This window comes from Erythrolamprus reginae, chromosome 6 (genome assembly GCF_031021105.1).
Source record: "Erythrolamprus reginae isolate rEryReg1 chromosome 6, rEryReg1.hap1, whole genome shotgun sequence".
NCBI lineage: Eukaryota > Metazoa > Chordata > Lepidosauria > Squamata > Dipsadidae > Erythrolamprus > Erythrolamprus reginae.
In genome coordinates this window covers 16548939-16575934 of record NC_091955.1, presented here as the reverse complement: position 1 = coordinate 16575934, position 26996 = coordinate 16548939, and the positions used below count along the sequence as shown (strand labels likewise).

The 26996-nt window shown below is 45.6% G+C and overlaps 1 protein-coding gene across 2 annotated transcripts in view; it reads right to left on the bottom strand.

Annotated features, from left to right (window-relative positions):
- The window catches only part of GRAMD4 (GRAM domain containing 4), a 162334-nt gene that overhangs the window by 80122 nt on the left and 55216 nt on the right, over positions 1-26996 (bottom strand). Inside the window, exon 2 of one of the 2 annotated variants that reach the window (XM_070755352.1) lies at positions 25204-25408. The exons of the other annotated variant lie outside the window; for it this stretch is intronic. Within the exon in view, the coding sequence (XP_070611453.1) occupies positions 25204-25408 (205 nt within the window). The remainder of the gene's footprint in view (positions 1-25203; positions 25409-26996) is intronic. 2 annotated transcript variants of the gene reach the window in all.

The window sequence follows — 26996 nt, the reverse complement described above, 5'->3', positions numbered from 1 at the left end:
GGGTTTCCCATGGAGGGGAACCTCAGGGGAATCCCAGCAGTGCAAAAACGGGCGCTTCGGCTGGCAAAAGGGGTGAATTTTGAGCTTGCACGCATTATTCGCCTTTCCATTGATTCCTATGGGAAACATTGTTTCGTCTTAAGAACTTTTCACCTTACGAACCTCGTCCTGGAACCAATTACGTTCATAAGACAAGGTATCACTGCATTTTCCAAAGCACCTGAAGGCCAGACAAGGAATAATGGATGGAAACTGAACAAGGAGAGATTCAACCTGGAAATAAGAAATTTTCTGACTGTGAGAGAAATCAACCAATGGTACAGAAGTTGCCTTCAGAGGTTGTGGGAGTATCATCGCTGGAAGTTTTCAAGAAGAGACTGGACTGCCATGTGTCAGAAATGGTGTAGGGTCTCCTGCTTGGGCAGGGGGATTGGACTAGAATGGCCTACAAGATCCCTTCCAACTCTACTAGTCTGTAATTCTGATTGTAAATTGTGATTATCATAAAGCTCATCACCACATGGCTGGGTTTGATTTTATTACCTTCCTTGTGGCTGTCGTTAGGCGAAAGTGATGGTCATTGTTCTATGCAAGGCCTCTCGGAGCGAAACCACCAACCCAAAAGTCCACCATTTCATGGTAAAACCACACTCTTTACTGGCAAAGGCAGCACAAAGCGAAAAGCAGATTGAACTGCAAGAAGAAGGGAGTAATTTTTCTCTCCAAGGTGAAACATAAACAAAGTCTGGGAAAAGCGCCAACTCGGCCTAATTGCATTCCTTGGTGATAAGAAGAGCCAGGGTAGCACAGCAGGTAAGAGTGCTGTGCTGCAGGCCACTGAAGTTGACTGTAGATCTGTAGATCAACGGTTCAAATCTCATCACCGGCTCAAGGTTGACTCAGCCTTCCATCCTTCCGAAGTGGGTAAAATGAGGACCCGGATTGTGGGGGCAATATGCTGGCTCTGTTGAAAAGTGCTATTGCTAACATGTTGTAAGCCACCCTGAGTCTAAGGAGAAGGGCGGCATAAAAAAATCAAATTGAATGAATGAATGAATGAATGAAAAGAGAGGCCATTTATCATTCAATAGAATAAAACAGCTCACCAGAATAATAATAATAATAATTATTATTGTTATTATTATTATTATTATTTATTAGATTTGTATGCCGCCCCTCTCCGAAGACTCGGACGGCTCCCAACAACGATAAAAACAATATTATACTGGCACAAATCTAATATTAAAAAACTAAAAGCCCTATCATAATTAAAAACCAAACAGCACATACATACCAAACATAAATTATAATAAGCCTGGGTGAAAGGTGTCTCAAATCCCACATGCCTGGCGGTATAGGTGGGTCTTAAGTAGTTTACAGAAGACAAGGAGGGTGGGAGCAGTTCTAATCTCCGGGGGGAGTTGATTCCAGAGGGCCGGGGCCACCATAGAGAAGGCTCTTCCCCTGGGGCCCGCCAGACGACATTGTTTAGTCGACGGGACCCGGAGAAGGCCAACTCTATGGGACCTTATCGGCCGCTGGGAATCTAAGACAAACAAGGCAGATGCTACAGCAGGGGTCGACAAAGTTGTTCAGAATCTAGGAGCCAGCCAAAAAATTTAGGAGCCAGAATTTTTTTTAAGCAAACTTGGTTTTTTGCCGAGTCTCCACCTGACATCGCTTTCACCCCCTCCCCCCCGGCGCAGGCCTGGCTCCGCCGAGCCGGCTCTGCTGTACTCCCGTCGGGATCCGAGGGGAGACCGTTAGTCAGAAACCGAAACAGAGAAGAAGGAAAGGGAGACCGGGCCGGGGACGCGGGTGAGGGGGGGAGGGGGGAGGAGGGGTTACTGGTCGGAAGTCACCGCGCACGCGGCCGGAGGAGGAATGAACAAAACCTCACGCCGGGAGGGGAGGGGCTTCCGCTTCTCTCCGAAGGCGGGTGAGCGGCCAAGATCGGAGCATCTGTGTGCGGTGGGGGGGAGTGAAGGGGTTCGAGTAGGAGGCGGAATGGAGGCAAGGGGGGGAGGGAGAGACGCACGCAAGCGCAGGGGACGCTGGGAAAGCAGCTCGCTCCGAGGTTGATGGGCGGAGCTACGGAAGCCAAGATGTACCATTTCTGGGCGTAAACACAAGGCGGGAAAAATATACTGTATACCAGTGATTTTCAACCTTTTTTGAGCCGCGGCACATTTTTTACATTTACAAAATCCTGGGGCACACCACCAACCAAAATGACACAAATCTAATAAATAAATAAATAATAAATACATACATACATACATACATACATACATACATACATACATACATACATACATAACCCCCTCATATATACAATCCCATGTAACATCCCCTTATAAATACAGTCAATCATCAATCATCCCTCCTGAAATTTATACCACTGTCTCATTTCTGGGTACTTCTCCTGTCTTTCCCCCTTTTCTCTCTCGTGTTTCTCATTTCTCTCTCTTCCTCCCTTTTTCCCTCATTCCTTCTCCCTCTCACTTCTCCTCTTTTTCCATCCCTGTCTCTCTCCCCCCCTTATGTGTGTGTATGTATACACACTCCAACCATTTCCAAAACCAGTTGAGGGCTGGGGTTTTTTTCTCTTTTATCCTTTTCAAAAACAGGTGTGGGCTGGGGGGGTTTTCTTATTATTTGGGTGCTTTTTACCATATGCTTCAAGAATCACCTCTCTCTCTCTTTTGTTTCACTCTCCTCTCATTCTCTGCCTCAATCATTTTCTCATTTCTCCTTTTTTCTCCCCTTTTTGTTCTCATTTCTCTCACTCTCCTTTCCTCTCCCTATCTGTCTTGCTTTCTCTCTCTCTCTTGCTATCTTTTTCTCTCTCTTATTTTCTCTCTCTCTCTCTCTTTCCTTTCTCTCATTCCCTCTTTCTCTCTATCCTTTCTATCTCTCACTCTTTCCTTCTCCCCCTCTCTTTCTCTCTCTTTCCTTTCTCTCATTCCCTTTCTCTCTATCCTTTCTATCTCTCACTTTTTCTTTCTCTCCCTCCCTTTCTCTCTCTTTCCTTTCTCTCATTCCATCTTTGTCTCCTGGGGCTGACTGCGCCTGCCCTGCACCCCCCACCGCGGAGGGAAAGCATTTGGCATCGGCACCGCCAACCCCCCCCCCCCTCCACAAGCAGCAAAAGCCTCTGCGACTGAGCCGGAAGGCAAACGGCGCACCCCACCGCTTAGGCTTTTGCTGCTCCTGGGGGGGGGGAGGATTTTCTCCTCCCCGCCCCCCCGGCAGCCAAACGTCGCTGGTGCAGGAAAGCAGCGTGTTAAAAGGCGCGCTGCTTTCACGGAAAACAAACCCGGCTTTCCTGGCAACGGAGGATGACAAGCAGGATGAAGCGGGGTGGAGCAACGCGAGGCTCAAGCAGGCAGCTTCCGCGCGTTTCTTTCAGCGGAAGAGGAGGAGAGGGAGCGGATCGGGCGGGCGGGGGCTGCGCCTTCTACTGCCGGCGCCTCCCCGCCCCCGCCCCCCCCCCAGGCAGGCAGGGGAATGGGGACTGCGCGCCCATGGAAAAGGGCACGCAGGGGGGGTATTTTGGGGTGCGCGGGTAGCGGCGGCGGCGGGCAATAGCCGGGGGGCGGCTTCTGCAAGTGGGAGCTCCAGGGCTGAAGCCTCAGCCCTGGAGCTCCCACTTGCAGGAGCCACCTCGTGAAAAACACTGCTGTATACATACAGTACAGCAGGCAACATTTTCTAGGCGCCAGACAACATTTTCTAGGCGCCACTGGCGACCAGGCGCCTGGGTTTGTCGATCCTTGTGCTACAGGATCAAATCTGAGTAAGGGTATGGCTAGCTGATAAGGCCAGAACAAGGCCAAAATAGTGCTATCCAAGTCTCAATCTTTAAAAAAATCAGCAAAAACATGTGACACATACAGAATATAGTTGTCAACTATGAACAAATGAACTGCCTTGGAAATGGCCTTGGGTTGAGCCGAGAGGCAAAAAGGAAGCTGTGACGCTCCTTCAATATACCAGGGTGATCGGAAATTAATTTTCTACATACAACCCTCTCCCCCAACATTTTAGGAATATGAACTCCTACGCAGTCCTTTTATTTGTCTCTGTATGTTAAAAAGAAAATCAGAATCACTCCCATTTTAGTTTTTTTTTGTTTTCAGGAAGATTAGCTATGCAGTCATCTGTGAAAAATAGCATCATATCATCAATGGCTGACCTAACAGTAAATAGGCAGGTAGGTTTGTGTCATTTTGAAAGGCTAAAATTGCACTCCATTATCTGCTTCAATGCTTTGACTGTGCTCTGAGAAATGGTGACACTTCAAAAGCAGCCATGGGTAATCACAAGTATTTCTGCCACTGAAATCAGCATTAAAAGTATGCAGATCGAGAAAATATCAAGTCATCCAGAGTCAATAGAACAAATTCAGTGCCATGTTAACTGGCTATAATTCCACAGTCAGTTCTAATCCCCATCCCCTTGTTCTGTCGGGCTCTCTGGTACACTCCTCCCAAAAATTCACAGGTACAAATTTCAGACACACACACGCTTGAAAATTCAAAACAATATTCTTTATAATGGAAATTCACTTAAACCAAGCCCTCTTTTGGTATAGCAAAGAGCACTGGTCTCCAAACAAACTGGTAATTTGTACAACTCCCTTATCAGTCCTGTGATACTTAGCTTGCAGCTGTGAGGCAATTCACAGTCCTTCTCCTTTCACAAAGTGAAACACACTTTGCCCTGGTTTAGTTTCAAAGTAGGGAAAAATCAGCGCACAAAAGGTCAAAGTCAGTAAAGCAGTCACGAAAAACAAGGATCAGATAATCCTCCACAATGGCCAAACCCACAGGCTGCTATTTACAGCAGCCTCAGTAATTACCACAGCCCCACCCAACCATTTTCTTTGATAATAATCTCTCAGTTGTTGTTGCCTATGCATCGCTCTCCGCATGAGTGGCTGTACCATTAACTCTTGTTCTGAATCCAAGGAGGAGCTAGATAATTGATCTCCTTCTGAGACGTCTGCCACACTCTCCTCCTCCCTGTCACTCATGTCTTCTTGGTCAGAGGAGCCTTCATCATCAGATTCCACCGGGGGGGGGGGGGGGAAACAGGCCTGCAACATGTGGATGTCTCCCCCACATCCACAGTCCTTGGGGCAGGAGCTGGGCCAGAGCTAACCACAACACCCCTTATTAACTACAAGAGGCAATCCTTCAACAATAAAAGTGATGTAACCATTTGTACTCTTAGGCTTTTATTTTTACCCAAAATTCCTACGTCCCCATCAGTCTGATTTTCTTATTAACACACCTGGTCACACAAATGGAAAGTCACACTTGCTTAAGCACTTATCTTTGTCCCCATAAAATATTAATCTAATGCACAGTATTTTAGACACGTCAACGCAGAGTTTTTAGAAAGTGAAACAGAAATGACTTTAAATTATAAATGAAGGCAAGGTTTTCACATAATTACTAAGGAAAGGGACATTTAGCATGCCTGTTCAGAAATAAGTATCTTGGGTTCAGTGCCTTCCCAAGCTATAATTTTATATTGATTTATCTAGGTGTAGGACTCAAGCTTAATTCTGGAGCCAGACTATTTAGCAGGAACAATCCGTTCTTCCAGAGTCACCTTCTCTCTTCTAATTTGGAAAACTGCACAACTTATTAATAATTTGAGAAAGGAATCACATAAAAACTGCACTACAAATCCTATATAAAGCTTGACCTATGGTTTCTCCCAAGTCTGTAAGTGCTGGCAGAGTTGATATATTATGGGTTCCTACTACGTAAACAATGCTATCTATCAGAAACCAAATGGGGCCTTGGAGGTGCACCCGTCGACTAAAAAATGTCATTTGGCGGGCCCCAGGGGAAGAGCCTTCTTTGTGGCGGCACCGGCCCTCTGGAACCAACTCCCCCCGGAGATTAGAACTGCCCCCACCCTCCTTGTCTTTCGTAAACTACTCAAGACTCACTTATACCGCCAGGCATGGGGGAGTTGAGACACCTTTCCCTCAGGATCTTTTATACTTTGTTTTTTTTATACTTTGTTTTATGTTTGGTATGAATGTGCTGTTTGGTTTTTTAAATAATGATAGGGTTTTATATGTTTTTTAATATTAGATTTGTTCCACTGCTATATTGCTTTTATTACTGTTGTGAGCCGCCCCGAGTCTTCGGAGAGTGACGGCATACGAATCTAATAAATAATAATAATAATAATAATAATAACAACAACAACAACAACAACAACTTCCCATTTAGCGGTTCCAACCTTTTGAAATAGCCTTCCATCTGAAATTTAAGGGAATCCTACCTTTCTAGCCTTTCAGAAACCATGAGGACAAGGCTCATTACATAAGCATTAGACCAGTGTTTCTCAAATAGTGAGGCGCCCCCCCCTGGAGGGGGGGGTGCGGAGCAATGCCAGAGGGGGCACTCCAGGGAATGTGCTTTTTTTGCCACAGGGAGTAGAGGTTTTTTGCACGGAACAATAGCACACAGCACAGAGCAGGAGATATGAAATTCATGTAGCAAACCCTTAAGAGGCACCATGGAAAAATATTTAACGGGGATGAAAAGAAAGGAGAGAGATGGAGATAATGAAGCAAACGTAAGTCATCCGAAAGCTAAAACGAGGAAATATGACAAGGTGTTATAGCGCTTGGCTTCACTATAACTACGGTGGGACATGAGGTAGTCGAACCTCATCACCTCGAGGTTCGACTACTGTAACGCTCTCTACATGGGGCTACCTTTGAAAAGTGTTCGGAAACTTCAGATCGTGCAGAATGCAGCTGCGAGAGCAATCACGGGCTTTCCCAAATATGCCCATGTTACACCAACACTCCGCAGTCTGCATTGGTTGCCGATCAGTTTCCGGTCACAATTCAAAGTGTTGGTTATGACCTATAAAGCCCTTCATGGCACCGGACCAGGTTATCTCAGGGACTGCCTTCTGCTGCACGAATCCCAGCGACCAGTTAGGTCCCACAGAGTGGATCTTCTCCGGGTCCCGTCAACTAAACAATGTCGTTTGGCGGGACCCAGGGGAAGAGCCTTCTCTGTGGCAGCCCCGGCCCTTTGGAACCAACTCCCCCCAGAGATTAGAATTGCCCCTACCCTCCTCACCTTTCGTAAGCTTCTTAAAACCCACCTCTGCCGTCAGGCATGGGGGAACTGAGATATTCTTTCCCCCTAGGCCTTTACAATTTTATGCATGGTATTTCTGTATGTATGTTTTACTTATTTTAGTATTGGATTGGATTGTTACATGTTGTTTTTATCATTGTTGTTAGCCGCCCCGAGTCTATGGAGAGGGGCGGCATACAAATCCAATAAAGGAAGGAAGGAAGGAAGGAAGGAAGGAAGGAAGGAAGGAAGGAAGGAAGGAAGGAAGGAAGGAAGGAAGGAAGGAAGACAGAAAGAAAGAAAGAAAGAAAGAAAGAAAGAAAGAAAGAAAGAAAGAAAGAAAGAAAGAAAAAAAGAAAGAAAGAAAGAAAGAAAGAAAGAAAGACAGACCGGTATGTTTACTGTGTCTAAAATAGGCGTTGATTGCTTACCTGAACGCCTCTTCTCGTACGGTGAGCGGGTACAGCAGTCACATGGGTTGCTCATGTCCAATCCGGTGGAACTGAGCCTAGTATTAAAAAAGCTTGCCGGATCCGCCCCTTCCCCAGAATTCGCGAATCCATAGACTAGGCTCAGTTGTGAAGCTCTGTAGTGTTCAACTCTCATTGTTAGAAGAAGAAAGATATAGAAAGGTAAGGAAGACACATACAAGGGCGGGAAGTGACTGCTGTACCCGCTCACCGTACGAGAAGAGGCGTTCAGGTAAGCAATCAACGCCTATTCTCCGTACTGAAGGAGCGGGTCCAGCAGTCACATGGGACATACCCAATAGATGGTCCCTAGGGTGGGATTAGCTTGCTATCGTGTGAGATAACGGATTGGAGTACCCTTCTGCCGAAGGCAGCGTCCGCTGAAGCGTAAGAATCAATTTTGTAGTGCCTGATGAAGGAATTTGGCGAGGCCCAAGTGGCTGCTTTGCAGACCTCCTCCAACGGGGCTTGAGTCGCCCAAGCGGCCGAGGTGGCTGCGCTCCTGGTGGAATGCGCAGTGATGTTCCTTGGAACTGAGAGGGAGGCCGACTCATAGGCCTTAGATATAGTCCCTCTGATCCAACGGCCTATTACTGTTGAAGACACTTTGGCCCCCATGACTCTGGGATGATAGGCTACAAAAAGTGCTTCTGACCTCCGAAAGGGTCCTGTGCGTTGGATATATATTCTCAGCGCTCTGGTGAGATCCAGGGTGTGCCATCTAATTGCCAAGGGATGGTCTCGTTGGAGGCAGAAGGAAGGTAGGACAATATCCTGAGATCTGTGGAACATGGAACTGACCTTGGGTAAGAAGGTGGGGTCCAGTCGCAAGACTACCTTGTCCTGATGGAATTGGCAAAGGTCCTGCCTGATTGAGAGGGCAGCCAGCTCCGAAATGCGTCGGGCAGAGGTAATAGCCACCAGGAAAGCTACCTTAAAGGATAGGTACCTGAGGGACGCCGATTTTAGGGGTTCGTATGGTGCCTGCGTGAGGGAATGGAGAACCCGTGGCAAATCCCAGGATGGATACCTGTGGACCTTGGAAGGTCTGAGGTTGGCTATGCCCTTGAGGAATTCCTGAACTTCAGGGAAGGATCGGAGCGGCTGTCTGCGGGGACCCCCTAGGACAGATGAAATGGCTGCCAGATGACGCCGGAGGGTGCTGGTGGAAAGTCCTTTATGGAAGCCTTGCATAAGGAAGGAAATAATTCTGTGTATGGGGATGCACAGAGGGGAGAAACCTTCCTGTAGGCACCACTGGTGAAACTTGGACCACGTGTGGTCGTAGATTCGATTGGTCGAGCCCCTCCTGGCCTTTAAAATGACCTCCACTGAATCGGGGTCATGACCACGCAGTTCTAAATCTCTCCTGATAACAGCCAGGCGGTGAGGTGGAACCACTCCGGGTCTGGATGGAAAGAGGCCCCCTGCCGCAGCATATCCCCCGAAACGGGAAGTCGCCAAGGGTCCTGGACGGACAGCTGTTGGAGATCCGCGAACCAGGGCCGGCGGGGCCAATGAGGGGCGATTAAGATTACTCGGGCCCTCTCGGTGAGGACCTTGTGAATCACGTCCGGGAGGATTGGAATTGGAGGAAATGCGTAGAGTAGGCCTGGAGGCCATGGACTCCGGAGGGCATTGATTGCTTCCGCTCCCGGGGATGGAAATCTGGAATAGAAGCGAGGGAGTTGGGCGTTCGCATTGGTCGCGAAGAGATCCAGGACTGGTAGGCCGAATCTGAGGGTGATTTGATGGAACAGGTCTTGATGAAGGTTCCACTCTCCTGGGTCTATCGTTGCTCGGGATAGCCAATCCGCCTGGACGTTGAGACTCCCCGAGATGTGATCGGCTAGGAGCGACTGGAGATGTTTTTCCGCCCAAAGGCCCAACTTGAGGGCCTCCCTCATGAGAGCCTTGGATCTCGTGCCCCCCTGTCTGCAGATATGGCTTTTTGTGGCAATGTTGTCGGTGAGAATGAGAACGTGCCGGTTGGGAATGCGAGGAGAGAAATGCTTCAGAGCCAGGGAGACGGCTCTTAACTCTAGCCAATTGATTGGCCTGGAAGCTTCCTCCGGGGACCACGTGCCCTGGGCTATCATCCCCTGGGCGTGGGCGCCCCATCCCGATAGACTGGCATCTGTGGTGATGACAAATTGATCCGGGCACCTGAACGGGGATCCTCTGTCCATGGCCGGAGACTTCCACCATTTGAAGGATCTGCGAACACTCAGTGGTATGACAATGCGTCGATTTGAGTTGCTGTGCCCCGATCTCTGAAAAGGCAACAGTAGCCACTGGAGTTCCCTAGCATGAAGGCGAGCCCAGGGAATGATGCCTATGCATGACACCATCTTCCCCAAAAGGGAAGATAGAGTAACTATGGATACTGAAGGATTAGATAAAATGTTAGAAATTAACTCCACTATACTGAGTTTTCTCTCGGGAGAGAGAAAAACCTGGGAGGATTTTGAATCAATAATGGATCCCAGGTGAGAAATGGAAGTGGAAGGTTGGAGGTGACTTTTATCAAAGTTGATGGAAAATCCATGGTCCTGGAGGACTGACATGGTGACAGAAAGGTCTGTTTTCACTCTCTCTAGGGAGTTCCCATGAATTAAAATATCATCAAGATAACATAAAATGTGGATGGGAGACGCCCGGATATAGGCCGCCAGGGACCCCAAGAGCTTTGTAAAGACCCGAGGGGCCGAGGAGAGGCCAAATGGCATCGCCCTATACTGGAAATGCCTGCCTTGAAAGGAAAAACGTAAAAATTTTCTGTGGCACTTGGCTATAGGAATGTGAAGGTAGGCCTCAGTGAGGTCTAAGGAGACCATGAAATCTCCCGAGTGAATGGCGGCCAAAATAGAAGACAAGGAGTGCATCTTAAACTTCCTATATTTGATGAATAGGTTCAGTTTCTTTAAATCCAAAATGGCTCTCCAACCTCCGGAGGACTTTGGAACCATAAATAGGATGGAGTAAAAACCTTGGCCCTTCTGACCGGAAGGGACCGGTTGAATGGCTCTGATGGACAATAGATGAGAAATGGCCTCCTCCATACGGTTACAATCTGAGGATGACCTGGGAGAAGGGCAGGAAATAAAACGTTTAGGGGGAGGAGAAATAAATTCTAAAAGAAGGCCTGTTTGAACAGTGTCAATGACCCAAGGGTCCTTGGAGGTGAGACGCCAATTAGAGGCGAAATGAGCTAGGCGACCCCCTATGGGAATGGAGGAAAGATTACCATCTAGGTTTTTTTGAAGCCCTGTTAGAGGAAGCTCCCCTTTGGAAACGAAACCCTCTACCCCTGGAGTTCCTGCCTTGGGAACGAAAGCGGGGGGAATACTGACCTGGAGATCTCTGATAGGAAGCCGCTTGATCTTGCTGGCGCCCTGGGCGACGAAAGGACTGCGTTTTGGTAACCTTTTTCGTGGTTGGACCCAAAACCTTCTTCTTGTCCGTGGTCTCCGTGAGGAGTGGATCCAGAAGATCACCGAAGAGAAGGTCGCGCTTTAAGGGGCCCTGGGATAACTGCCACTTTTGGCGAACTCCCGCTTGCCAAGGGCGAATCCATAGGAGTCTTCTTGCCGTTGTAGACGCTGCAATAGACTTAGCAGAAAATCTAGTAGATTGCAAGGTGGCATCAGCCACGTACTGGGCAGCTGCAAAGACCTTGTTGAAGTCTTGTTGACCTCTCAAGTCATCGGGAGGAATGTGCTGTTGAAGTTGGCGAAGCCACAGCAGCATGGCTCTGGAGAAGAAGGAGGCCGCTGCAGAACTTTTAATGGCCCAGGAATCAGCGGTGAATCCTCTTTTGAGCATTTGCTCGATGCGCTTGTCCTCTGGGCGGAGGACTTCCTCCGCCTCGCCTGGCACAGCCGCTGCCGAGTGAAGAATCTTGACAGGTTCATCTGGTTTGGGAAAGGATAGAAGCTCTTCATAGGAAGAGGAGAGTTTATACAACTTTCTGTCCTTGGTGGAGGGATTAAGGCCAGAGGCTGGAAAATCCCACTGTTTGAGTAAGGCATCTTTAAACAATTTAGGCATAGGAATTACCTCGTTATCCTCCTGTTCCTCTGTGAAGTAAGGTAGATTCTCCTCCGGGGGATCAGTGGAAGTGGAGGCTTGTTTCTCCTGGGCCGCTAATCCCGTAGAAATTCTAGCTTTGAGGAGGAGAGATTTGAATAGTTGAGAAGGAAAAATAGTAATTGGAGGAGGGACCTTTATTTGGGATTCCTCATCCTCTGATAAGCCCTGAAAAGGGTCTTCATCCTCCTCTACATCCTCATATTCATCCTGGGAGGATTCTGAATCATCCTGAATAGGAGCTCTGACCGCTGGGGAAGAACCCAAGGGGCGGGAGGAACGAGAAGGAGGAAGAGGTAAGGGAAGCTCATTGATGGTAGAGAGTTTGGCATCAATGGCTTTGGACAACACAGCAAAAATAGATTGGAACTCAGGAGGTAAACTGGAAATATCAGCAGAAATGGCAGAAGAATCCCTAAAGGCCTGGGAGGATCCTGGCTGGGGGGAATCTTCAATAATATCTGGTTCCTCTGGACCTATGCCCCATAGGTTAGGTTGGGGTCTGTCTAGGTTTGGCTCATCCAGAGATAACACAGGGACCCCAGAAGGAGGCAGACTAGAGGCCTCTGGTGGGTCTTGACTACTGATTACTTGGGCCTGCACTTTCAAACGTTTTGCTGATTTGTCATGAATTTTTTGTAGGGCTAGGTCCCTTCTCTTCTCGGCCCTGGTGACCTTGGTCGAGGGGCGGGCCCCTGGAGAAGAGGAGGAAGAGGCCTGGGGGATACTAGTAATCTCATCGCCTGTAGGCCTGGCCTCTCTGGGACCTTTAGTTGTGCCTCTCTTGGGAAAAGTAGCCATAGTCTGACAATTAACAGAAGACAAGGCTGAGCCAATAACTGAATTATAAGGAGAAGATTTCAAGGACTTCCCAAGAGGAATGGATCCTGCTTCGAGGCCTCGAAGCTGCTGAAACGTGAGGACAATCTGGGCAAACCCAGAGTTCGTGCCCCCAAATCCAGCGGGGCCAGCCTCCCTAAACTTTGTAATTAAGTAAACCAAGGCACTCTGGTTGGAGGCTTAGCCGGTGGAGAATTTAGCCTGGGACCCCCAAGGCCCGCTCCCGGATCCACGCGGTGGACTGAGGCCTACGCGGCTGGCAGAAGGCCAACACGAGAGGCCTAGATTTTAAAAAAGGGCGCGAAGGCCTTCGCGCCGAAAAAATCGCTCCGTAGAATTTCTTAAGGGAAAAGCGATCGACTAAGTCCAGGAGACTAGAAGGCGTCTCACTCCGCAGGAGGTATTTTATAAGCCCTTAAATATTTGTATACAATAAATAATCAATAATTCAATGGATAAATACTTGCACCAGGACCTCCAGGCCAAGGGATTAGAAGAATCCACAAGCGGCCGCAGGAATCGTAACCGGCAAAACCGCCGGGGGGAAACGAAACCGCAACTTCTCCCAAGGAAAAAAACCGAGCCGCTTCTTTTCTTTTTTTCTTTTAAACGGCTGGCGCAATTAGTGCAAGTAAATAAATAAAGACAATAAATCTTACTACTTTTTGAAGGAAAGATCGAAGGGAAGGTGTTAGAATGTTGAACGAGCTATCACAATACAACCGCAGGATATGCGAACTGAGCGAATTCTGGGGAAGGGGCGGATCCGGCAAGCTTTTTTAATACTAGGCTCAGTTCCACCGGATTGGACATGAGCAACCCATGTGACTGCTGGACCCGCTCCTTCAGTACGGAGAAATGTTGGCAGTGGACAGCATGAAGCCAAATAAATTAAGGTGTCACTTAAACACATTACACCTCAATCACACTGATAAGCTGCTTGAGTTTTTTCAGAGAAAACGTGCCAAATATTGCAAACAATCGTCCTGGCAGACAGTTGGGATGGGCATGAAATGTTTATTTCTTCCTGGGTGGGGCGTAATATAAAATAATTTAAGAAACACTGCATTAGACTAAAATGGGGGGTTGAGTCAGAAGGTTAATAGTTTGTTTGGCCTGGTGCCTGGTGCAAAGGATTGTTCTGTTTTTATTCTATTGCTTTTATTGATTGTTGTGAGATGATGTAATGGGTATTGGGAATGGCTTTGAGAGATAGAAGGAATGGGCTACGACCAATTCCTTGTTTAGAATAGAATAGAATAGAATAGAATAGAATAGAATTTTATTGGCCAAGTGTGATTGGACACACAAGGAATTTGTCTTGGTGCATATGCTCTCAGTGTACATAAAATAAAATATACATTTGTCAAGAATCATATGGTTTATGTGTTGAGGTTAGCTCAAAAAATAATGGTTTACATTCCATGGATAAAAGCTCTTGTAACACAGAAAAACTACCAAAGACTATTAAAAAAAAGCTGGTGTTGTTTTAATTTACTAAAAGAGGGGAAATGGATCCTGGAAACGATAGCTTGACGTCAAAACCTGGAAAAATCCTGCAAAAAAATAAATCAAGTGGAGAATTTGTAATGCCTAGAAATAAACAAGGCAAGAATAAGAAGACGCCATGGGTTAGTTAAAAGTAGATCATGCCAGGCAAACGTTATTGCCTTCTTTGACAAAGTGGCAAAATTATTAGATCAGGAAAATAATAATAATAATAATAATAATAATAATAATAATAATAATAATAATAATAATTTATTAGATTTGTATGCCGCCCCTCTCCGAAGACTCGGGGCGGCTCCCAACAAACAATAAAACAATATATATAGGCACAAATCTAATATTAAGAAAAAAATAAAAACCCTATCATAATTAAAAACCAAACAGCACATACATACCAAACATAAATTATAATAAGCCTGGGGGAAAGGTGTCTCAAATCCCCCATGCCTGGCAGTATAAGTGGGTCTTAAGTAGTTTACAGAAGACAAGGAGGGTGGGAGCAATTCTAATCTCCGGGGGGAGTTGATTCCAGAGGGCCAGGGCCGCCACAGAGAAGGCTCTTCCCCTGGGGCCCGCCAGATGACATTGTTTAGTCGACGGGACCCGGAGAAGGCCAACTCTGTGGGACCTTATCGGCCGCTGGGATCCGTGTGGTAGCAGGCGGTTCCAGAGATATTCTGGTCCAATGCCATGTAGGGCTTTAAAGGTCATGACCAACACTTTGAATTGTGACCGGAAACTGATCGGCAGCCAATGCAGGCCACGGATGGCTCTCGCGGCTGCGTTCTGCATGATCTGAAGTTTCCGAACACTTTTCAAAGGTAGCCCCACATAGAGAGCGTAGCAGTAATCGAACCTCGAGGTGATGAGGGCATGAGTGATTGTGAGCAATGACTCCCTGTCCAAATAGGGCCGCAACTGGTGCACCAGGCGAACCTGGGCAAACGCCCTCCTCGCCACAGCCGAAAGATGATGTTCCAATGTCAGTTGTGGATCGAGGAGGACGCCCAAGCTGCGCACCCTTTCTGAGGGGGTCAATAGTTCCCCCCCCCAGAGTAATGGACGGACAGATGGAATTGTCCTTGGGAGGCAAGACCCACAGCCACTCCGTCTTGTCTGGATTGAGTTTGAGTTTGTTGACACCCATCCAGGCCCCAACAGCCTCCAGGCACCGGCACATCACTTCCACTGCTTCGTTGACTGGACATGGGGTGGAGATGTACAACTGGGTATCATCCGCATATTGATGATACCTCACCCCATGCCCTTGGATGATCTCACCATGGTATGGGCATGGTATACTGTATTTGACAAAGCAGACCAGAGCCTACTTCTTGGTGAGAGAACAGTGCGGAATAAACAGTACCATCAAGAGAGGGATTTGCAGTTTGTTTATTTATTTTATTAATTGGAACAATCACACCCAACATGTAGGTAGGCCTCGATGGAACTATATCTATAGTGGGGCACCTCAAGCTTCTCTCTTGGGCCCGGTGCTCTTCAACATTTTCATAAATGATCTAGATGAGGAGATAGAAGGTGAATTTATCAAATTTGCAGGGGGGGGAAATCAAGCTAACGTCGCTAACAAGATAAACTCAAGATTCAGAAAGAACCTGACAAACTTAAACATTGAGCAACAAGATGCAGCTCAATGGTGAGAAAATTAAGGTCCTGCAACTAGGCATGAAAAACTAAATGCATAAGGAGAGAATAGGCAGTAACAAGCTCAACAATAGTAACTAAGAGAGGGATTTAGATGTTCTAATGGACTACTACCTAAGTATGAGCCAGCAATGTCCCGCAGCTGCCAAAAATTCAATGCAGTCCTAGGCTGTATCAACACAAGGATAGTGGCTAGATCAGGGGTCTCTAACCTTGGCAATTTTAAAACTTGTGGACTTCAACTCCCAGCTTTGCTGGCTGATGAATTCTAGGAGTTGAAGTCCACAAATCTTAAAGTTGCCAAGTTTGGAGATCCCTGGTCTAGATCAGGAGAAGTGACAATATATATTGCACTAGTGAGAAGAGCAACCAAAATGAAAAGACGTCATATGAGAACTAGGTAGATCTAGTCTATCGAAGAGAAAAGGCTAACGAAAGAGAAAAGAGGGTCAACTTATTCTCCAAAGCTCCTGAGGAAGCAATGGTGGAAGTTGTTAAAAAGAGATGAAATCTAGAACTAAGTAGAAATGCCTTGATAATGAGGACATTCAATGGTACAACTTGCCTCCAGGAGTTGTGGGTGCGCCATTGTTGGACGTTGTCAAGATGATCTTGGACAACCATTTGTCCAAGATCACCTAAGGTCTTGGGGGGTGGGGGGTGCTTCAACTAGAAGTCCTCTGAAATCTCTTCCAACCCTTGAGGTTGGTTTGGCCCTACCCCTGACATTGGGCACCATTATTATATGATTTATGTGGTGTTTTGTTCATTTCTAATGCATTGCGTTTGGTTTCTTGTATGCTGCTCAAAGCCAATGTGAACTGGAATGGAACAGAAATCTTAATGCTGTGACGAATAAATAATTGGAGGGGGGATGTCAACTTCAGGATGTAGATCAGTTCAACAAATCAACTCCATATTAAGACTAAAATGGCTTTTTTTCATTAGGATTAGGAAAAGATGCCCATGTTACACCAACACTCCGCAGTCTGCATTGGTTGCCGATCAGTTTCCGGTCACAATTCAAAGTGTTGGTTATGACCTATAAAGCCCTTCATGGCACCGGACAAGATTACCTCAGGGACCGCCTTCTGCTGCACGAATCCCAGCGACCAGTTAGGTCCCACAGAGTTGACCTTCTCCGGGTCCCGTCAACTAAGCAATGTCGCCTGGCGGGACCCAGGGGAAGAGGCTTCTCTGTGGCGGCCCCGGCCCTCTGGAACCAACTCCCCCCAGAGATTAGAACGGCCCCCACCCTCCTTGCCTTTCGTAAACAACTTAAAACCCACCTCTGCCGCCAGGCATGGGGGAATTGAGATCCTCTTTCCCCCTAGGCCTTTACAATTCTATGCATGGTATGTATGTATGTATGTTTGGTTTTTATATTAATAGATTTTTAATCATCAATACTATTGTACACTGTTTTATTGTCGCTCTTAGCCGTCTCTGGAGAGGGGCGGCATACAAATCCAATAAATAAATAAATAAATAAATAAATCATCCAAGTCTTGCTGTGTTTTAATTATCAATTAGGAGGACATATGTCTAAATATTTACACATTCCCTTCTTCATTGTTTAGGCTTAAGCAACATGTTGTCTTGTTGCCCTGCCCTCTCTTTAAGGCGCTACACTTTATTCTCTAAGTTTCTCTTTATTCAGTATACTTACACAGCTGTCAGGCCCAAGCACCCTTATGTAGAATTCAAGCTTACTACTTTATTATATTCTGCCTATTTTATTTATTTATTTATTCATTTGTCCAATACACAATACATATGGAAGAGAACAGACATGAAGTAATATATAGAAAGATAATATGTAAAAATAGAGGAGAAGATATATGAAAGGAAGAAAATATATATGATATATGAGATAAAGGAAAGACAATTGGACAGGGGATGAAAGGCACACTAGTGCACTTATGTACACCCCTTACTGACCTCTTAGGAACCTGGAGAGGTCAATCGTGGAGAGTCTAAGGGAGAAATGTTGGGGGTTAGGGGTTGACACAATTGAGTCCGGTAATGAGTTCCACGCTTCGACAACTCGATTGTTAAAGTCATATTTTTTACAGTCAAGTTTGGAGCGGTTAATACCGTGTTTCCCCGATAGTAAGACCCCCCCGATTGTAAGACATATGGGGGGTTTCAGGGGGGTCGGCTTATATAAGCCATACCCCGAAAGTAAGACATATGTCTTACTTTCGGGGAAACACGGTATAAACGGTATTGCGGGGGGGGGGCGATGACATTGCTTCCAAGCTCCCCGCGCGCCCCTCGCCTTCGCTCGCCGCGGCCTCTTCCACCGCCTCTTCCCCTGCCGAAGCTCAGCTGCAAGTGGCCAGCGAGGCCGCTTGCAGCTTCGCTCGACTTCCAAGCTCCCCGCGCGCCTTCGCATTCTCCCCGCGCGCCTTCGCCTTCCAAGCTCCCCGCGCGCATTGCTTCCAAGCTCCCCGCGCGCCTTCGCATTCTCCCCGCGCGCATTGCTTCCAAGCTCCCCGCGCGCCTTCGCTCGCCTTCGCTCGCCACCGCCTCTTCCCCTGCCGAAGCTCAGCTGCAAGCGGCCAGCGAGGCCGATCGGATCCGAGGCGAGCGGCCGGAGCTGCGCCCTCCTTCGCCCGCCTCCTTTCCGCTCGCCTCGGAGCCGAGCGGCCTCGCTGGCCGCTTGCAGCTGAGCCTCGGCAGGGGAAGAGGCGGTCGCGCCGCGGCGAGCGAAGGCGAGGGGCGCGCAGGGAGATGTAAGACATACCCCCAAAGTAAGACACAGTGGGGCTTTTGGGGGTAAAAAGATAGTAAGACACTGCCTTACTATCGGGGAAACACGGTATTAAGTTTGAATCTGTTGCGTGCTCTTGTGTTGTTGCGGTTGAAGCTGAAGTAGTCATTGACCGGTAGGACGTTGCAGCATATGATCTTGTGGGCAATACTTAAATCGTGTTTTCGGCGCCGTAGTTCTAAGCTTTCTAGGCCCAGGATTGTTAGTCTATTTTCGTAGGGTATTCTGTTTCGAGTGGAGGAGTGAAGGGCTCTTCTGATGCAATATCTTTGGACGTTTTCAAGGGTGTTGATGTCCGAGATGTGGTATGGGTTCCAGACAGATGAGCTGTATTCAAGGATGGGTCTGGCAAAAGTTTTGTAGGCTCTTGTGAATAGTGTGAGATTGCCAGAGCAGAAGCTACGTAGGATCAGGTTAACAACTCTAGAAGCCTTCTATTATATAAAGAATCCCCTCAGATTAGTAGCTTTAGCTTGGGAACAGATAGATAAGGCTCCATGAAGCTTAAGGGGATGTTGGGGTGTCCATTCTGGATGTCTTGTGGCTCTGCAAAGGCTGAAAAATAATTCCGCACTTGAGACACCCCTTTCCAGCTGTGTGTCTCCCAGAATATCTCCGAGACCGCCTTCTGCCGCACGAATCCCAGCGGCCAGTTAGGTCCCACAGAGTGGGTCTTCTCCGGGTCCCGTCAACGAAACAATGCCACTTGGCGGGATCCAGGAGAAGAGCCTTCTCTGTGGCGGTCCCGGCCCTCTGGAACCAACTCCCCCCAGAGATTAGAACTGCCCCTACCCTCCTTGCCTTTCGTAAGCTACTCAAAACCCACCTCTGCCGCCAGGCATGGGGGAATTAAGACTTCTTCTCCCCCTAGGCTGATACAACTGTATGTATGGTATGTTTGTACGTATGCTGGTTTTATACATTAAGGGGTTTTAAGTTAGTTTTTAGTATTGGATTTTTACTGTATATTATTCATGTATATTGTTCATGACTGTTGTTAGCCGCCCCGAGTTTTCGGAGAGGGGCGGCATATAAATCCAATAAATTGAATTGAATTGAACAACAGCTCAACTCAGAAGCTGCCAGGGCTGAGGAGCACTTGGGATTAAAGGTCAAAAACATTCTTTTGAGCATGCCAGGATGCATATGGAGCTCGTCCACAAAACTTTGTGCCTTTTGCTGACACTGCTTTAACTGGACAATCCCAGGAAAAGATACAGCTGCTTTAAAGAACTGCCTGCAAGTGCTAAGTTAACATCCTGACATGTTCTCCCAAAATGCCCTTTTGTCCCTCAAGTGCAAGTGACGTACTGCCATAGAAGTTGCAACTGTCACTGTTTTATATATTCCTATCTTTTTTTTCTGATTGGGGTGCTCTTTTTAGCACTTTCTGTGCCATTAAGGCAGAAAAGAAGTATTTTAGCAATTAATATGCTATCCTTCCGCTAAAATTTGTCAGAGAGGAAATTATGCAACATCTAAAGAGGAACAATTAAATCGAGCAGCGCCAACATTAATTAAAATTAAACTTCAGCAAAAAGCTTCTATGCCCAACAAGCCTCTATTCTATATTTGGTGCAACAAATCCTTTTCTCCAGTCACATCCACCCACCCTATTATGCAATGATTCTCAACAGTCAGATTGCAAAAATGGGGAGTCCAAAAAACCAGAAATTTCACTCGGCTGATACATAGCCAGCTTACCGGCATCCAGATATGACAACAAAAGCAATGTTCCTTGAAATACTTTTATATATTTGTTTATACGCAGATACAAACTTTGTATACCACCTACCTAAGAGACTTGGGGCCATTAAAATAACAATATCCAAACAAAAATCCCCAATCACAACAAATCCTGGAAATATAACAGAGTTAAACTGAATCTCCCATCAACACCAAATTTTTAAGGCAGGGGTGTCCAACTCGATTTCATTGAGGGCCACATCAGGGTTATGTTTTTCCTTTGGGGGGGGCAGAGTGTCTGCGGCCAGGGTGGACCTGGCCAGATTGATGTCACTCATGTTGGGGGTCATCTGTGGTGGTACAAGCACTCTGCCAGAGAAAACGGGCTCCTGAGTTGTGATGGACTCCTGCGACCCTCTGCCAGTGCGGCCCTCCTAATCTCCATTTTTGCTGGCAGAAGCACCGTGGGCCACTCCTTCAATATTTCCAGGTTGGCCCGTGGACCAGATCTAAGCATCCCATGGGTTGGATCCAGCCTATGAGCCTTGAGCTTGATACCCCTGTTTTAATGGAATCAGGGTTTCCAGGGAGAAAGGATTTTCAAACTCCCTGATATTTCCTTGACATTTCCCTGTAACTTGCGATCTAGTTAAGGCACGGTCGTAGATGACGTCATACCAAACGGCTAAGCCGTGGAGAAATATTGCCTTTCGTAAGCTCCTTAAAACCCACCTCTGTCGTCAGGCATGGGGGAATTGAGACTTTCCCTTCCCCCTAGGCTTATAAAATTCATGCATGATATGTCAGTATGTATGATTGGTTTCTTAAATTGGGGTTTTTTAAATTAACTTAAACATTAGATTTGTTTACATTGTATTACTATTGTTGTTAGCCGCCCCGAGTCTACGGAAAGGGGCGGCATACAAATCTGATTAATAAATAAATAAATAAATAAAATAATAAATATTGGTAGCCGAGTTAGCAAGTTGTTGCCACAGTTATGCTCATTTTTGCTTGACTCTGCCAGGCAATGCAATCCAGTTTTTTTAAAACATGATTTTTCCCTGGCTTTTAAACATTTTAATACAGTTTGGTTTTTTCCCTCATTTATTCTGGTTTTTTCACGAATTCCCTGATAATTCCCCAATATTTCCCAGACCGCCGATTTCCCTGATAATTCCCACGTAATTCCCTGTTTTCCAGGTTTGCTGGACACCCTGTGGAATATGTAATTTTAACAATCTTGAGAAAGGCTAGCTGGATTGAGGTTACTACAGGTTACTAATCCAGTGCAGACCACTATTGAGAAGAATGCAGAGAACAAGAGAGATGAGTGCTGAGAATAAGAAAGCTGGTTCTGAAGATATACAGAGGCTTAAGCCACACAGAGATTTGAAAGTCAAGAACAGATCTGATAGTGAAAGAGGATATCAATAGAATGCTAAATATACAATGGACAATCCCTAAGGAAATGGCAGTACTAGTTAAAAGCAATGCGATGGGAGAATTTAGAGAAATAAAAAAAGCAGCAATAGAAAGCGCTCAGGCAGTAATAGTTTTGGGTTGGAAGGATGCGACAAAAGGGACAATGCAAAACTGGTATAGGTACATGGTGGACCATATTCAATTTGAAATTATGGATAAAAGGTTAAATTCGGATAATGAAACTGAGTTGGGACAACTGATGGGATGGTGGGACAAGGTAAGACGATATATGACGAGCAGAATCCGAGACCAAGCTACAAGAAATAAATTGGAATCACTCTATAATATGTAAATAGATATATTGCTCTTGGGTCAAGTGGACTATACAAGAAACACCCTCGATTTGGTGGTGGGGAATGTGTGTGTGTCTGGGTGGTGGGCACAATTCACTATGTACTGTTTTATGTTGTATGTAATATAAATTTGTTAAAAATTAATTTTAAAAAATTATTTAAAAAAAAAAGAATATTAAAAAAAAACCTATTAAAAAAAAAAAGAACAGATCTGATTATACCAGAAATGTAAAAAAACCAACAAAAACCCTTCTTACACACGATGGTTAAGATGTTGGAGTGACACAAAGAAGGCTCACATTCAATCAATATCTGGAATGACCTTGACCAGTCACCAATTTAGCTGAAACTTTTTCAAAGGGTGGTTGTTGTAGGGAAAAATGAGTAAAAATAATAATATAGCACTCCCTAAACCTCCTGGATGGATATTGGGATATAAATATAATAAATTAAAAAAATATTGCCTGTGTTTATCCAGTGCTTTGAGTCTTATTATGTGAGTTGTCTGGTTTTAGTTTCATCATTAAATAAACTCAGCTGCTCTGTTCTCATAAACTCTGGTTTATGAGATGTGGTGATATGTGAACCCAGTCAGCTGTGGCTTATTCAATGAAATTTACGGAGCTCTGTGAACAGAGTCATTTAAAGAAATGGTTTAACACCCATAAAGTTTTTTGCAATAAAGCTTTATAGAAGTGGGGGGGGGGGGGACTTCAGAAGAGAAGGATTCAGGGGTAGTGATTTCTGACAGTCTCAAAATGGGTGAGCAGTGTGATCGGGCAGTAGGAAAAGCAAGTAGGATGCTTGGCTGCATAGCTAGAGGTATAACAAGCAGGAAGAGGGAGATTGTGATCCCCTTATATAGAGCGCTGGTGAGACCACATTTGGAATACTGTGTTCAGTTCTGGAGACCTCACCTACAAAAAGATATTGACAAAATTGAACGAGTCCAAAGTCGGGCTACAAGAATGGTGGAAGGTCTTAAGCATAAAACGTATCAGGAAAGACTTAATGAACTCAATCTGTATAGTCTGGAGGACAGAAGGAAAAGGGGGGACATGATGGAAACATTTAAATATGTTAAAGGGTTAAATAAGGTTCAGGAGGGAAGTGTTTTTAATAGGAAAGTGAACACAAGAACAAGGGGACACAATTTGAAGTTAGTCGGGGGAAAGATCAAAAGCAACATGAGGAAATATTATTTCACTGAAAGAGTAGTAGATCCTTGGAACAAACTTCCAGCAGACGTGGTTGGTAAATCCACAGTAACTGAATTTAAACTTGCCTGGGATAAACATATATCACAGGAAATAGTATAAGGGCAGACTAGATGGACCATGAGGTCTTTTTCTGCCGTCAGTCTTCTATGTTTCTATGTTTCTATTCAAGAGTTTCAACTAATCTCAGAGCTAAAACAAATAAAAAATTATATGAACCTAAAACACATACCCAAGAATCAGAAAGATATAAAATAAATAAGGGAAAACAAATTTAACAATGCTAGCCTTGAGAATGCTTTGCTTTGATGAAAAACCAACAGGGAAAACACACTTAACAATGCTGGCCTTGAGAATGCTTTGCTTTGAAGGACCTTCCAATTCACCTTTCACAGTCATCTCATGGAGTCAATATAAGAGCTCATCTATCCACTTTCTTTTCATGACATGGCACAGAGCAAGTTATTTTTAACTGAGGGGTTTGGAACAAGCAAGTCCACAACATTTTAGAACAGCCACTAGAGAGATCTTGTTACCTTCACTGAGCTTTGAATGTAAAAAAAACTTTTATCATAGTAGTAAAATTTAGCTGCCTTTGGCTGCTCCAGACTTAAAGACCAAAATAAAATAAAGATACAGTGGTACCTCTACTTAAGAACTTAATTCGTTCCGTGACCAGGTTCTTAAGTAGAAAAGTTCGTATGGATGAGCAATTTTTCCCATAAGAATCAATGTAAAAGCTAATAATGCGTGCAAACCCATTAGGAAAGAAATAAAAGCTCGGAATTTGGGTGGGAGGAGGAGGAAGAAGAAGAAGAGGAGGACAGTCGCTGCAGAGGGCATTTTCAGTTTACGGAGGGCCTCCAGGGGAATGGGAGAGGGTGTTTCTGCCCTTCCCAAGCTCCAGGGAAGTCTCTGGAGCCTGGGGAAGGTGAAAAATGGGCCTAACAAGCCCACCAGAAGTTGGGAAAAAGTCTGTTTCCGGTCTCCAGAGGGCCTCCGGGAGGGCAGGGGAGGCAATTTTTGCCCTCCCCAGGCATTGACTTATGGGTGTGGACACTTGCGCAGGCACGATAGTGTGTGCGCACGCATTTTGATTTGATTTGATATGATTTATTAGATTTGTACGCCACCCCTCTCCGCAGACTCGGGGCGGCTCACAACAACAACAAAAACAATATATATTAACAAATCTAATAATTAAAAAATCTAAGATAACAATTACACATTTAAAATCTAAAAGCAAGAAACCCCAATATAACAAACATACATACAGTCATATCATGTACTAGAACTACATAGGCAGGGGGAGATGTCTTAGTTCCCCCACGCTTGACGACAGAGGTGGGTTTTAAGGAGTTTACGAAAGACAAGGAGGGTGGGGGCAATTCTAATCTCTGGGGGGAGTTGGTTCCAGAGGGCCGGGGCCGCCACAGAGAAGGCTCTTCCTCTGGGCCCCGCCAAACGACATTGCTTTGTTGACGGGACCTGGAGAAGGCCCACTCTGTGGGACCTAACCGGTCGCTGGGATTCGTGCGGCAGAAGGCGGTCTCGTAGATACCCTGGTCCGGTGCCATTAAGGGTTTTATAGGTCATAACCAACACTTTGAATTGTGACCGGAAACTGATCGGCAATCAATGCAGACTGCGGAGTGTTGGTGTTACATGGGCATTTTTGGGAAAGCCCATGACTGCTCTTGCAGCTGCATTTTGCACGATCTGAAGTTTCCGGACATTTTTCAAAGGTAGCCCCATGTAGACAGCATTACAGTAGTCGAGCCTCGAGGGGATGAGGGCATGAGTGACTGTGAGCAGTGACTCCCGGTCCAAATAGGGCCGCAACTGGTGCACCAGGCGAACCTGGGCAAACGCCCCCCTCGCCACAGCTGAAAGATTTTCAGCATCAGAGGGGGGAAATGGTTCGCCATCACTAATATAGACCTAGTAAACTTTCTCCTGCCATAGGCTCTGCATCCATTCAGATGGCTCAGGCTGGTTTCTTCCAAACAGGCAACAGCAATAAAATGTGCAAACGTTTTAAATACTTACAGGGTCTCTCAGTTCATCATAGCCTGACGTACGAGGTATTTTCATAGGGATTTCATCTCCACATTCAGTATCTGAAGCACTGGGAGACTCTGCTAAGTCCGGGAACTCATCTCTCTTATGTCCTCTGAACCTTATTTTGTCCAGCCTCTTTAGCATGTTCAGCACTGCACCTTTCTGCTTTATCTTAACATGATGGTTGGAGTCCCTGGAAAAACACAAATGGAAGAAGGAGAGGAAAGCACAAGGTTATTATCAGAACATATATTTCACATAGGTTCTGTATTGGGAGGCTGAGTCAACCTTGAGCCCGGTGGGATTTGAACTGCCAAATTGCAGGCAGAAGTAGCCTGCAGTACTGCACTCTAAACATTGCACCACCAAGGCTCAATCAGAAAAATATAAAAAATGTTCTCTTTGGGTGAGAAACCCAGAGTCATAGATTTCAGATTGGAGACCATATAAATTGAAATAACAAATAAAGTGGCCGTCCCGTGTAATAGAAGAAATAGAGTGATACCTCTACCTAAGAATGCCTCTACTTTCGAATTTTCTAGATAAGAAACGGCTGTTCAAGATTTTTTTGCCTCTTCTCAAGAACCATTTTCCACTTACAAACCCAAGCCTCCGAAACTGTAACCTTAAAAGGCAGAGAGGAGCCTCCGTGGGGCCTCTCTAGGAATCTCCTAGGAAGAAACAGGGCCGGAAAAGGCGAGGAGAAGCCTCCCTGGGGCCTATCTAGTAATCTCCTAGGAGGAAACAGGGCCTCCACCCTCCCTGTGGTTTCCCCAACCGCACGCATTATTTGCTTTTACATTGATTCCTATGGGAAAAATTGTTCCTCTTACAAACTTTTCTACTTAAGAACCTGGTCACGGAATGAATTAAGTTCGTAAGTAGAGGTACCACTGTATCATAATTATATAGTATGTCCTTAATCCTTCATAATAAAAAAGCCATCACACTTCAGAAACCATTAAAAAAAATTGAATTCACGTTTTATTTTGCTAAATGACTTTCTACAAAAATATAACCCTTTTTGCCCATGGAAGTATCAGACTGCTTTCATATTCAGTCATATTTAGACCTGATACACTAAATCAATGGTATACATTAGATCAGCTACTTATACTGATTTCAATAAGTCAGTACAGTGTTCCCTCAATTTTCGCCGGGAATGTGTTCTGAGACCGCCAGCGAAAGTCGAATTTCCGCGAAGTAGAGATGCGGAAGTAAATACACAATTTTTGGCTATGGACAGTATCACAAGCCATCCCTTAACACTTTAAACCCTTAAATTACCATTTCCCATTCCCTTAACAACCATTTACTCACCATTATTACTGGTACTCACCATTAAATAAGACACTTAGTGATCCTGATATTTATAAACATAATTATTTAGTAACAATAATTATTTTTTTTGTGATAACACCACCGATTGGCCTAGATTTCAGCCAATCAACAATGGCAGACGAAAGCTTGGCGATGACATATGATGTCATTGGGCGGGAAAAACCATGGTATAGAAAAAAACCCAGCAAAAGTATTTTTTTAATTACCGGTAATATTTTTTTAAAAACCGTGGTATAGGCTATTCGCGAAGTTTGAACCCGCGAAAATCGAGGGAACACTGTATTAAGTATCTATAGTTGTGGTTCTGTGAATAGGGGGATGCCATAATAGAAGAGTCAGCGACACAGAATACATTATCCCCAGGAATGCAGATCTGCATATTTCATGGCTTGTTTTAAGTGTTTGAGCTGTTTTTGCTCTAAGCAATTTCTACCGTGTTT